This window comes from Bos grunniens, chromosome 1 (assembly GCF_055505025.1).
Source record: "Bos grunniens cultivar Pamir isolate PY7600 chromosome 1, Bosgru_T2T1.0, whole genome shotgun sequence".
Taxonomy (NCBI): domain Eukaryota; kingdom Metazoa; phylum Chordata; class Mammalia; order Artiodactyla; family Bovidae; genus Bos; species Bos grunniens.
Window position 1 is genome coordinate 83522114 of NC_141165.1, and position 13709 is coordinate 83535822.

A 13709-nucleotide genomic window follows, 5' to 3' on the forward strand; every position below is an offset into this window, starting at 1 on the left:
TTTTAGATTAAGGATACTTGGCACCAAGTTTATAGAAGACATTTCTTAAAAACAGCTCTAAACCATTGTAACCTTTGTCGAAGAGGCTTCTATTATTACCAGAGGCATTTTGTTGATTCTGAGGTAAGGTTTCCGAAAGCAAGGAGAAATGTTTTTAGTGATAGTTGTTTAAGTGCTTAAAAGTAACCTTGAGGTTTGGCATTAAAGTCTTTTGATCTTCTGAGAAAAAAAGTATGCATTATTTAGAAAGAATAGCCTAATTCATATTTTTTTCAAAGATATTTGCCACTTTGGTAGTAATTGCATTTTACGTGCTATCATTCCAGTGCTTGTAAAACTGTGTGTGTATAATAGGCACTATGCTACTTTTGAAAGACTTTTAAGGATTAACTTTATGTTAGAAAGATAAACTTTTCTATTTTGGAAAGTAAATGGAATAGGTAAATGTAAAACATACAAAAGTAAACAATAATTTATAATCCCCTTGAAAGTGAAAGTTGCTCAGTTGTATCCCACTTTTTGTGACCCCACAGACTGTATAGTCCATGGAATTCTCCAGGCCAAAGTATTAGAGTGGGTAGCTTTTCCCTTCTCCAGGAGACCTTCCCAACCCAGGGATCAAACCCAGGTCTCCCAGATTGCAGGCAGTTTCTTTACCAACTGAGCTATGAGGGAAGCCTATAATCCCCTTGGTGAGGTGAGGTGAAGTCACTAAGTCGTGTCCAACTCTTTGCAACCCTGCGGACTGTAGCCCACCAGGCTCCTCTGTCCATGGCATTCTCCAGGCAAGAATACTGCAGTGGGCTGCCATTTCCTTCTCCAGGGGATCTTCCCAACCCAGGGATCGAACCCGGGTCTCCCACATTGCAGGCAGATGCTTTATCCTCTGAGCTACCACATGTTGTATGTGTGTATATTTATAACATAATCATCCATTTCATAGTGGAAATAATAATATAATACATTTTTATCATGCTTTTTCTCCATTTTATAATTCTTTCTTTATATCATGAAAATTTTGCATTAACTAATTCTTTAAAGAACTGTATAAAGTTCTTAAAATGGACAATTGCGCAGTTTAATGTCACATTTTACCGAGTAACCCCTAGGTGGCAGTGTGCGTGTTAGTTGTTCAGTTATATGACTCTGTGACTCCATAGACCTAGGGTAGCCCCTAGGTGGCAGTAGGCTAATGTATTTGAGCATTTTCATGCAAGCAGAAATGCTTTTCAAAGTGTACTGAAAGAGCTCTGCTAATCAGCAGTCCTATTTGAGATCCATAAAATGTTTTTCTTTTGAGCAGCTTAAAAGAAAATTTTTGTTTAAATGTGACAATGTAAAAATTGACAAGTTTTTTTTGTCATTTTAATTGTTGGAATGTGGCTTCCCCAGTGGCTTAGTGGTACGGAATCTGCCTACAGTGCAAGAGACACAGGAGACACGGGTTTGATCCCTGCGTTGGGAATATCCCCTAGAGGAGGAAATGACAGCCCACTCCAGTATTCTTGCCTGGAAAATCCATGGACAGGAGCTTGGCGGGCTACAGTCCATGGGGCCACAAAGAGTCAGACACAACTGAGCAACTGAGCACGCATGCAGCTAACACACAATTGTTGGAAAGACCTCTTTGTATAGAATAAGCTTTATGTCTCCCTCTTTTGAGAAGCAGCATGCTAGCTTTTTTTTTTTTGAAGTATAATTGATTTTACAAGATTATATTAGTTTCAGGTACACAGTATAGGGATTCAGTATTTTTATAGATTGTGTTCCATTTAAAGTTGTTATAAAATACTGCTATGTTTCCCTGTGCTGTACAATATATTCTTGTAGTTTACTTATTTTATACATAGTTGTTGGTACTTCTTAATCCCTATTCCTCTTTTACTCCTCACCCAGAGGATAAGCTTCTTTTTTAAAATATCACTAATTTATTTTCATATGCATGTGAATTTCAAAAATGGCTTGAGTGCACATTCAAAGAAAAGAGGTTAGCCTGAGGACATATTTAAGATAATGTGATTGTTAGCTGAAAGTAAATGCTAATTAAGGATGTATTTTGTGGACTTCTACTTGTATAGAATGTAACGAAATGCTCTACCTCCCAAGTTTACTTTGCTTTGTCATTGAAATCAAAACTATGTAGCTGTGCAGCGGATAAAACCCAAATCATGCAGAACTTCATAGATCTATACAGAAAAAAATCACTAGGTTCTCTCTATAAGAGGAATATGTATATTAGGTAAATCTGAATATTTTTAGTAGTTGTATGGGTTCATGATTGTGGTTTTCATTTTTAAATTGCATCTGGTAATCTTAACCACCTCATATTTCAGTTGGAATGCAATGATGTTGTCCTGTTTTGGCGAATACAGCGTATGCTTGCTATCACCGCAAATACTTTAAGACAGCAACTTACAAACACTGAAGGTAAGCCACAGAGGCACCGCTTTCTAATTTGACATCAAAAAACAGTAATGTTCATTTTAAATAGAAGGATGCCAAAATACTTCCTGAAAATTAGATTTATTAAAAAAAAAACAAACAAAACATAATTTGCCTTTAAAATATTAATGAAAATAAAATCATAATTGAGAATTATGGGAAATAAACATACCAGGAGTCTTTATTACCCAAAAACTCTGGTATGAAAGGGGTGCTAAGCATCATTTAGGATTTGGGGGAATCTGTACTTCCATAAAAATATTAGGGCTTAAGATTAAGACTATCTCTGAGAATATATAAAGTAGTGTATATCAGGTAGAGATTCTCCCTATAACTGAGAAATCTGAACTTAACAACAGATTTACCATGGTGAGAAAAATAAGAATTTGCTTTCTATATATATTGTTACCTTTGTCATTCTTGTATGTTCATAAAAATGGTGCTTCTTTATTTGCTTTAAACAGTCAGGCGATTAGAGAAAAATGTTAAAGAGGTATTGGAAGATTTTGCTGAAGACAGTGAGAAGAAGGTAAAATTGCTTACTGGCAAACGAGTTCAACTGGCCGAAGACCTCAGTAAGTAATCCTGCCTGCCCTCCATCTCACTGCCTTTTCCTTTCACCTTCCCCATGTCCATTTATTTCTCCATTTCATTGTAAACTTACAGAAAAGTGTATGCAAAAAGCTCTTTTCCCTTGAACTGTTTGAAAGTTGCTGTCCTAAAGTTCCATCAGTTCCAAGTATTTTAATGTGTACTTTTTAGAAACAAGAATTTTCTCCTAGCAGCCGTCAAAATCAAGATTTTAACAACAAGGATAAATTACTACATCTAATTTTTAGACTCAATTCAAGTTTCACCTGTTGTCCTTATAGCGTCCTTCCATATCACAAGATATTCCATATGCATCTTTTATTTTCCCTGACCCAGCTTCCCTTTTTAGTAGAATGATATTTAGAAATCGCAAAGAGCCAGACACAACTGAACGACTAAGCACAGCACAACCTTTAGAAATCAAGAGCTGGGAACTAGATACATTTATTGTTACTGAAATATCACTGCTCCCAGAAGTGCTCAGTGGAGCAAGGGAACAAATATGCATGTGTGTGCATATTTGTGTATGTGCACATATACACATATTTATAACTGTATTCCTAATCAAATACTGAGCTCATTCTAATTTTCTATTTTTCTGTAATTTTAAAAAATATTTATTGATTTGGCTGTATCAGGTCTTAGTTGTGGCACATGGGCATGCAGGACCTCTTGCTCTGGCTTGCGGGCTCAGCAGTTGTGCCATGGAGGCTTAGTTGCCCCACAGCACATGAGATCTTAGTTCCCCAGTTAGGGAACAAACCCACATTCCCTGCCTTGGAAGGCAGATTCTTAACCACTGGACCATCCAGAGAAATCTCCCCTTTTCCGTATTTATAATTCGTTTTTCTGATAATGAGAAATCTGGCTCTTAGTGTCCTTAATATATTTACTTATTTTGATCAGTCCTCTTACATTTAACTAAACTTGTCACTGTCCCCTTCATTGTTCAAATGTCCTCACCCAGCTCAGGTTCTCTTCACCTGACTCCAGGCCATCACCACAGTTCCTCCCCCTGTGTTAATACCCTTTCCACCTCATCTCAGTTGTGACATTCTGTGCCAGGATGCCCTTCCTGAGGGAGTCCTTTTAACTGATCTCATGCTCTGACACTGCCAGGCGTCTCTCCTCCTCCCTATCCAAGTACACAAGGACTCTTCCTCACCTGAATCCTGACCATGCTGTTGTAGAGATACCATTTTTGTCTGCCTGTGCTTTGGCACTTTGCACTGCCTGCCTGCCCTCCTCCATGTATCCTCTCCTCACTACTGGGCAGGTCACCACACCCTAATGTGAATGGCCTCTTAAACTTGGTCTGGCTTTAACACATATACCAGAATGCTGTGGCTCCCTATCCTCAGCCCTCAATCTCGCTGGGCCTTATTCGTCACTTTGTCACTTTGTTTTCAGGGTATAGGGGTCAGGGGGTTCTTTCCTGGGTGCTAGTGAATCCCTCACTTTAAGCTGTTTGGATTTCATGTTAAGATTTACTTAGATACTTCTGAATCTAAGGAAATCCATGAAAGATTTATATTATTAAATAAAAATACTAGTGGTCATTGCTTCTGTTTGCGTTAACCTTATAATAAGTTTCCCTTATTTTAGCTTCACGAAACAGTAGTTTTTCCTTTCAATGTATACTTAGCTTTACTGTCTATGAATTTTCTGATGTCCAAAAGATAGCACATGCTCGACAGAAAGCAGTTACTTAAATCTGAAAACAGTTTTTAAGCTGATAAGTACATCCAAGAAAAACCAGGCAGTTTTCCGGTCTTCCACCCTGTGCCAGAGCAGCGTGTTCTCCTCCACTGTTTGTCCTCTCCTCTCTCCTCCCAGCTTACCTCAGCTTCTTATTTCTTTCTCCTTGCCTTTTCCTTCTTTTCTTTAGGTAATCTTTCTTTGAAACATACCTCACTCTAACTTTTGTTTCCATCTCCTGTTGCTCTTCTTTCAGTTTTTCATGCCACTTTGGCAGTATAGTTAAGTTTGTGCTAACTCACAGGTGTGTACTTAAATCTGAGCTACCATGTACTTTGTTGTCATCGTTCAGTTGCTCAGTGGTATTCTGATTCTTTGCAACCCCATGGACTGCAGCGAGCCAGGCTTCCCTGTCCTTCACTATCTCCTGGAGTTTGCTCAAACTCATGTCCATTGAGTCGATGTTCCATTGTTCGATGGTGATGCCATCGAACCATCTCATGCTCTGTCTCCCCCTTCTTAGGCAGGCTATCTCCCACAGCCTTAACTTCCTGTGAAAGAGTGGTACTACAATAGTTCTTTTTTTATAGGATTGTTAGGGAAATTGGTTCAAAAAACATTTGTAAGTTCCTGGTTCATAATTTTATGCTGAATTAGTACTGTTCAGGAAGAGATGTATCGGTTTCACAGTGTATACAGATCTATTTCTTTCGTATCTCTTAAGAAATAGTTATCAGACAGTGAAGTACTTCCATGTGTTTTACCTGAAGATGCATTTTTAAGTGATTAGAAAATGATGTGTCTTTTCTCAAGTTTTAGAATAGTCTTCTTTTTTAAAAATATTTATTTACTTGGGTGTGCTGCGGCTCAGTTGCAGCACGTGGGCTCTTTAGTTGGGGCATGCGAACTTTTAGTTGGAGCGTGGGATCTAGTTACCTGACCAGTGTAACCTAGGCCCCTTGCGTTGGGAGCTGGGAGTCTTAGCCAATGGACCACCAGGGAAGTCCCTTTAATAGAGTCTTGTGTAACCCCATCACTTTTCACTCCCAATTTGGTTATTTAAAGAAAGCATATTTCTAACACAAATTTGTGTACTGTTAAGCCAATTCTTATGTTTTCCTGCTGTTTTTCCTGAAAAAGTACTCATATGACTCCCTTGAAATGACTTACCACTTTTGTGTGTGTGTATAAATATATAATTATCATCATGTTTCTGTACCAGATAATGTCCTTGGAAGCAAGTGTTTGACCAGTGACTCAGCCTCATCAGTCACACTAAAGGAGATGAGACATGACTTTGTCCATTAGTTGAAAAAGAATCTTGAGAGTACCTTTTCCGTACTGTTTATCTTCAGTCTAACAGTTGGGAATATGGTCATGGATACTTTCAGCCAGAAAACTTTCAGAGTTTAATGGTTACTACTGTATTACACAGATCAAAGTTCCTAGTATAACATATTCAATTAGAATATGTTAAATTGGTTAATGAAATTTAGAGAAAGGGAAGCAGATAGGGCTCTGTTTTGTTTTGCTTTTTACAATTTGAAATGAATACAGGATGAAATATTATAGAAATTGGTACAAGTTGGATGCATCATGTATTTTGCCACTCTTAAGCTTGCCCATTTTCAAATCATTTCACCGCTTTACTTTGGAGGTTCAGCAACTGATGATACTTTAAGATGATTACATAAAAAATACTGTGATGTTCTTTCATTTTAAGAAGAGGTACCATGTTCAATATTGAAATGAAGCCACAAAACTAGAATTAGAAAGATGAAAGAAGAATTTACCTCTTCTAGTCCTAGAAGGCTCATCGGTTGAGGAGTCATACAAGGAACCCAGACTCTAGAAGCACAGTGGATTCCATCGGTGGAACAGGGAAAGGTCAGGAGGACCCTGGGGCGTCTTGAGGATGTAGAAAGTAAGGAAGTAGTTGAAGGATGATAGGGACATGTCAACAAGATACAGAAGCCAACGTGCAAAGGCTCCTGCTAGCCAACACTAGGACAATTTGGGCATCAAAGTAAAGAAGGACAGCGTAAGGAAAAAAGAGTAACTGTATGTTGGAAAAGACTGGTAATAGCCACCTTAATCAAGTGGTTAAAATAATATCAGTAATGGTCAGATCAGAACTATGTGATACCTTAGAGAATTCAGTGAGAGGAACCCAGTGTCACTTCTGTGATTTTCTTACCAAAGATGTATAACTTAAATTCAATCATGAAGATGCATCAGAAAAACCCAAGTTAAAGCACAGTCTACAAAGTAGCTGGCCTGTAATCTCTAAGTGTATCAAGATCGTGAGTGACAAGGGAAGACTGAGGAACTGTTCCAGCTGAGGGAGACCAAGAACAGGAAAACAAAATACAATGTATGTGATCCTGAACTGAATCTTTCTGCTCTGAAGGATGTTAATGGGACAGCTGGTGGGGATCTGAGGGTTACATGGTAGTCATATGTCAATATTATCAATTTTAAAAGTTTGATTGTTAGATTGAGATTGTTTAGGGAAATAATCTTATTTGTAGCTAACAGACAATACAATTGGGGCTTGTGAGGCATAATGACAGTAAATGATTCAGGAAAATTATGCTCTTTGTGGTATTCTTAAAACTGTTTCCTAAGTCTGAGAAAAGGATTAAAAAGGATATATCCTGATACAGGATCAGGGATCATTTGAAAATAATTTAGAGAAAATGAGACTTTTGAAAACATCATCTCTGAAGATGTTGAAAGACTGGGTCACCTCATGGATAATTTAATAAAATACATAACTGATCTTTCCACCTTAATCCCTTTTTTGCAATGTCTACTCATATTCACAACTGCCTGGTATCTGCTGTGACATTGATGAAATTCTTTTGATTTTGTAGTGAATATTTTCTCAGGATTTCTTTTTTATAGATATTTAAGTACAACATTAATTTAGATAAAATCCATTTGGATTCCCAGCATAATTTTTAATAATGTGTCCTATCTATTTATTGAAATAGACTGCAATTTTAAAGTGCCTTCTTTGGAGAGGGAAAAATCAGCATGTTATATAGCTCAATTCAAAATTTTTGTATAATCTGTTTAGGATTTATAAGATCTATTTTATGATTGTCATTATATAAAATAATATTGCTAAAAACCTCGTAGACTTTTTTTTCAGAATTTATTCTCCACTTCAGCCCAGAAACTGAGTGTCTGGGCACTGGTAACAGCCGCTGGTAGTGTTGCTCAGCTGAGTTTCATCAGTACAGCATGGGATTCTTTTGTTGTTTGCTCTATGAATATTGTATCAACAGTTAACTAGATTATTGTGAGTTTTTGGACCTTGATATCAGTTGCAAGGAGTTTAGAGCTTAGGTTTCTTTTTCAACTCTTATTCACTAAAGTCTGAGTTATACTTTTCATTCTTTGTGTAAATAATCAAAGAATCACTGATTCCCAATAATTAAAGGGGTATTAGCAGTCATTTAGATTTTCCTCTCCTTATTTTACAATAAATTCCTTTTCATTTTTGTATCAGAACTTGATTCTGCTTGTGAAAATGAATTAATATTTAAATACATTTCCTATGCCAGATATTAGGTTATGTGTTTAAAACGCATTTTCATATTCTCATAGGTACAGTCATTTTTTATCATTTATATATAATAAAGAAATAGAGTCCTAAAAACACCCACATCGTGGTAAAGCCAGGATTTGAGCTCAGGTTTTTTACTGTGCTGAACAATTTTTTTTGAGGGGAGAAAAAAACCTCAAGGCATTAGGCAATATAATTATATGAAATGGTCTTGTGTATTTGGAAACTTCCATAGTTCACAAGTCCCTTATGGAGTGGGTCAGAAAGATATACATACTAGTTACGATCATGATCATGGTCATCCTGCGTACTTCCTGTAGCACAAAAGCATTGCAGCTTAAACTTTCAAACAGTGTGAAACCTTTCACAGAATTAGGAAGTCTGGGTAGAAGAACACTAAAGTGTGAACAGTACCAGTAAACATTGAAGGAAGTTAATTTTCCTTATATGACTTGTAGACCTGTCTCTAAGTGCACTCAATCAGATTCCGCCATAGGTAAGTAGTATCTAAGTTGCCCAAAATCTAGACACAGCTTTTCAGTCTGTTGTGTTTATACTTAGAGACTTAAGATCCAACTGTAACAGATACAGAACCTTTACTTGAGCATAATGGCTGTTATTCTTAGTTGAACTTTTTTGTTGAGCTTGTCTAGGAGTGGGAGTGTTGAGATGTTTTATAATAAGCTTCAGTATATTTCTTCATATTTCTTGTATTTTACATGAAGAGAAGATAAGCTTCAGTCAAAGCCAAATATTTCATATTTACATCTCATTTACTAATGAAATATGAAAACAATCATACAGTTTTTACTTGGGCTACCATTGCACAGGCTTATTTTAATGATAATTTTGATGCCCTTAATGTTAAAAACAGCATAGATTAAAGAGGCTGGTAAATTAGAATTTTCCAATATCCGCAGCTTTTCTCTCCCATAGTTAATTTGCTCTGCTGACTCCCTACGCGAGGTGGCAACAGCTGGCCTTTTTACTAGAGCCCTGGGGATTAGAGTAGCAGTCGCAGCAGCATGCTCGGCCGCTTGCCTCTGTTGACTGTTCTTTATTGTTTGATGCCTGAGCATCTCCCAGACAGCCAGCAATTGTTTCTTAAATCCTAAAGTTTGTTTCTCTTGGGAGTATACAATGCTGGTGGGGCTCGTCTTTGTATCTCCTCTCTTTCCCAGTCTCCTCTTATCCTTTCTGTGCTTTCTCTTGATAATTAGAATGGGGTAAAGATACAAGTTTTGTATCTTAGTGTGCAGGAGATTCAGTTTTGATGCTAAAAACTTAGAAATATAGATGACAGATGGAAATTTCTTTTTTTCTGTGAGCTATCAGATAGTAACGAATTTTTTTTTTTAATGAAAACTTTGTTCTTCATGATTGGTATACTAGTGGCTTTATAATTTAATTTTATAAATTACATAAAAAGGGAGCAACAGCAGAATGATCCAGTGCTACGTTTAAAAGCTAAGATTGGAAGAGAAATGCTCTTTAGCTGTTCCAGTTTAAGAAGTACCTTCATTATCTCTAAAATATAATTCTAATTTATAAGAGTTAAGTTTCTTCACACCGTGTTAAAACTTGGGTAAAAAGTAGTCAGAAAATATAAAGATGAGAAAAGCTTCAGCAAGAATAATTTTGTTCTTCATTTAGAAAAAAGAAATAGGTACCTCTTGAATTTAATTTTCATTGGTTCCTCCACATTCCTAAACTTCTGCCATACCTACAGAATCTTTGAGGGCCTTTGTGGATGAAAATAGCGGCCACACGGCAGTGTGAGACTAAAAATTATCCTTGAAAGATTATACTCAGAATCTGAAACTTTAAACTGTAGAAAAGGGCAGTCATATTTAAACTACCTTTCCCAGAGCCAGGGCTCTGGCATGTGTATTTTGCCAAGTCTCCGTAGGTGATTCTTGCCATGCATCACAATAGCTATTCATGCCATGCCCTCAAACCAGTACTCTAGAGAGTTCTTCATGTTTACAGCAGTACAATCTGCCAAGTTAGCAACTGGGGTGAAATTCTCATGTATCTTTTAGTAGAGTGTGATAAATCATGTGACTACTGAAAATTTGTTATTTGAACCATCATCTGTAGTAGCATGTCCATTTTGTTTCTGTAAACATAACCAAAGAAAATTAATTTTGAAGGGATTTGATTTAAAGGATAAGAGGATAGTATTGAGTTGTAGAATTCTAGGTACCTAGACAATCTTGTGGCATCATTTATATATAAATACTATTATTGTGAGTTTTGGCCAATAATTATAGAACCTCAGTACTGGTTTCTCATCTCTGCTGGCTTCTAGCATGCTTCTAAGCATTCTTTTCCTTTGTCTCTCTTTTTCTAATATCTCTCACTGTTCCTTTTTCTATGTCATTATTCTCTCTTGGTCCTGAGCTAGTGTTTCCTCCTCTCTGCTTTTTTACCTTCCTTCAGTGGTTAGAAACCTTACTGAGGTAACTGCCAGTGTTGTTTAATTGAGCATAAGGCAGGCTTCCCACTATAGACAACTGTAGATCAACCAAAATAACCAATTTAAGAGAGTCTTTTCATGTCTGTTATGTATGATCTCTTCTGCCCAAGTGATAAGCCTCTTTCGTAAATTCACCTTACTTTGTAAATCATACATTGTATATGTTTGCTGAATGTTGAATCATGTTGCTTCAATACAGACTCTTCATTAGCCCACTTCTCTTAACTTAAAAGAGAGGGAAAAGGAAGCTTTCTCATCCTAAGGAAGCGTTCCTCTGTGTTGCCAGGAAACTGCCATCTCATTTCTCTTGTGGAACAGCTCACATGTCCTGCATTCAGCTCTGTATCCACACATTCCTTTGCTCACATTTTGTGATCTAGCTTTCATCCCTAACAAAACACCTGCTTTCTAGGTCACCTGTGATGTCTAATCACTGGCCCACCCAATTCACCAAAGCGTTTTCATTTTTGTGTGTGTTTATTAGGAAGTCTTAAGTCAATTGGAGTATTTTTATTCTCTCTGATATTTAGTACTTTTTGGAATGGTTAGTAGATGTGAATATATTTGAAAAAGATTGGAATTTTTTTCTTCACTGCAGAATAAATAACTACTTCCTGTGTTATGTTATCAGTGTTTGAGGTCTTTCAGGCATCTTCTCAGGGTAAAAGTGGTTGAGTTTCTAAATTCTGCCTTTGTGAAATATTTTTCCTAGTAAAATGAAATTGACAAAGCAGCTAAGAAAGAGAGTGAAGAGTTATTTTTACCTTGAGTCTGCAGAGATGAAGTAGAGTCTGCCTTTGTGTTGTAGCCCAAAAAAGGGAAAGAGAGAGTGTGTGTGAGCTGACACAAAGAATAAAGTAATCCTCAGGGAGAGTCCTCTGTGTTAAGAGAAGTAGTTATTTACAGGCATGATTCCACACGATGAGTCCAAATTGTGTGCTTTCCAGGTTATTGATGAGAAAATTTAGACTCAAAATGGGGCTTTTAGAATCAAGCACATTTTTCATGCACTAAGTCTGTCTTTTAAGGACAGCATTGAAGGATATTGATAAATTGGTACAAGATTAAAAGGATATTTACTTCTCTAAAATCTTAAACAGGCTACTGGTACTCAATGCTTTACTAGCAAGTGTGTTCGTTTTGCTTAAAAGCCACATTTTTAACTGATAAAAGTCAGAATAAGGATAGGAAAGGACTCTTTAGTAATTTATGAATTGAATTTTGGTTATCATTTTAAAGTGGATTCTATTTATGTGTTACTGTGTTATGTGTTTGTGTGTATATTAATATGTATAAAAAAGCCAGTGCTCATATTTAAAACTAGAAATTAGGCTGTTTTCCCCCTTGTTATTAATGCTTACCACTCCCTCAGAGTTTAGAATGAAATAATATCTTTATATTTGGGATTAAACTTTGATTTGTTTTATTTTTAAATAATGTCTTTTGTACTATTCTGTCCATTCTGAGATGGAGAGAAAAATGGAATCTAGTCATTGAAAACTAAATCAGACTATGAAACAATCCATTGACATGTGTAACAGTATATTAAAAAATAAAATTAAACAGAAATGAATAATTTTTTTCAAAAATTGTCTTGAAGGACAAATTGATGGATACTGGTAATCTTTATAAAATACGGTTCTCAGAATAGTTGTTGGGGGAGGGCGTTAAGGGCAAAAGGAATTTTAATTTCTTTACCATTTTATACATTCCTTAACTGCTTCTTTGCCCAAATGAGCATAGTTCAGAATTACCTTAGAAATTTCATATTCTTAACTGTCATGTTCATAGAAATGATAAAAGCTGGTTTGTGATATGATAAATCTTAAGAGTGACTGATCAGATCAGATCAGTCGCTCAGTCGTGTCCGACTTTGCGACCCCATGAATCGCAGCACGCCAGGCCTCCCTGTCCATCACCAATTCCCGGAGCGCACTGAGACTCACGTCCATCGAGTCAGTGATGCCATCCAGCCATCTCATCCTCTGTCGTCCCCTTCTCCTCTTGCCCCCAATCCCTCCCAGCATCAGAGTCTTTTCCAGTGAGTCAACTCTTCGCATGAGGTGGCCAAAGATACCTTCCCAAATAACCTCTTGGTGATTGTGACACCAAGAGACATTTCACGGGCCCACGTAAGTGATCATTAATGTATCATCCTTTGTGGTGGGAAATTCACATTGAATTCTTCTCATTTCCTTCATGGATCTGTCATCTGTGAATGAATTGAAACCTTTCTTGTTGAACTAGTGAAGTTTTTAAGCTTGTGCAGCCTATTAAAGATAACAGATTTTGTCTGCTTCTTGTTAGCTGGTGTATGGAAATGGTCTGTTTTAATTCCTCTTAGAATTCTTTCAGCCTATTCCTTTAGTTTTAGTGCTGTAAGTTAGATCTTTTTTGCTGAGTCAAGGAATTAGTTAGTTAGTCTCTCTCTTTAATGGCACCACCGCATGGTACCAGTTCTGAGTCATACGTACCTGTTTTCACCCAGTACAACTGTCAGAATTTTGGGTGTTTTTGTTTTCATCTTTTTTTAAATCAGAGAACTAGTGCATATGCATTGTGTAAAATTAGAAAATATAGATGGCAGAACTTTTTAAGCTATTGCCACTGCCCAGAAATAACCACTGTAGCTCTATTCTAATAAAGTTTTTAATGTGATCTTAGGGCTATAATTTGTGTCACAAATCTGGAACACACTTTTCATGAAGAGATCTTGGATTAGCTTCCATCTATACCCTGAGTCTTCAGTTTGTTGTCATTGCTCCTATTTCTGGTTTCTCATCTATCAGAGTAGGCTAAATTTCTTTTTCTTTTCTTCATATAAACTTACTTCAGAAAGATTCATTGAGACGAATAAGGAGCATTAGTAAAAATAAAAACTATGATGCTCATTACTTCAAATAGATGAGGTATTCCAGAGGCTAT

At 36.7% G+C, this 13709-nt stretch overlaps 1 protein-coding gene across 5 annotated transcripts in view; it reads left to right on the forward strand.

Moving 5' to 3' along the window:
- Positions 1 to 13709, forward strand: part of OPA1 (OPA1 mitochondrial dynamin like GTPase) — an 83615-nt gene that overhangs the window by 55333 nt on the left and 14573 nt on the right. For all 5 annotated transcript variants that reach the window (XM_086320206.1, XM_086320228.1, XM_086320217.1 and 2 more), the window contains 3 exons: positions 7 to 123; positions 2334 to 2427; positions 2907 to 3017. In XM_086320206.1, the coding sequence (XP_086176332.1) occupies positions 7 to 123; positions 2334 to 2427; positions 2907 to 3017 (322 nt within the window). The remainder of the gene's footprint in view (positions 1 to 6; positions 124 to 2333; positions 2428 to 2906; positions 3018 to 13709) is intronic.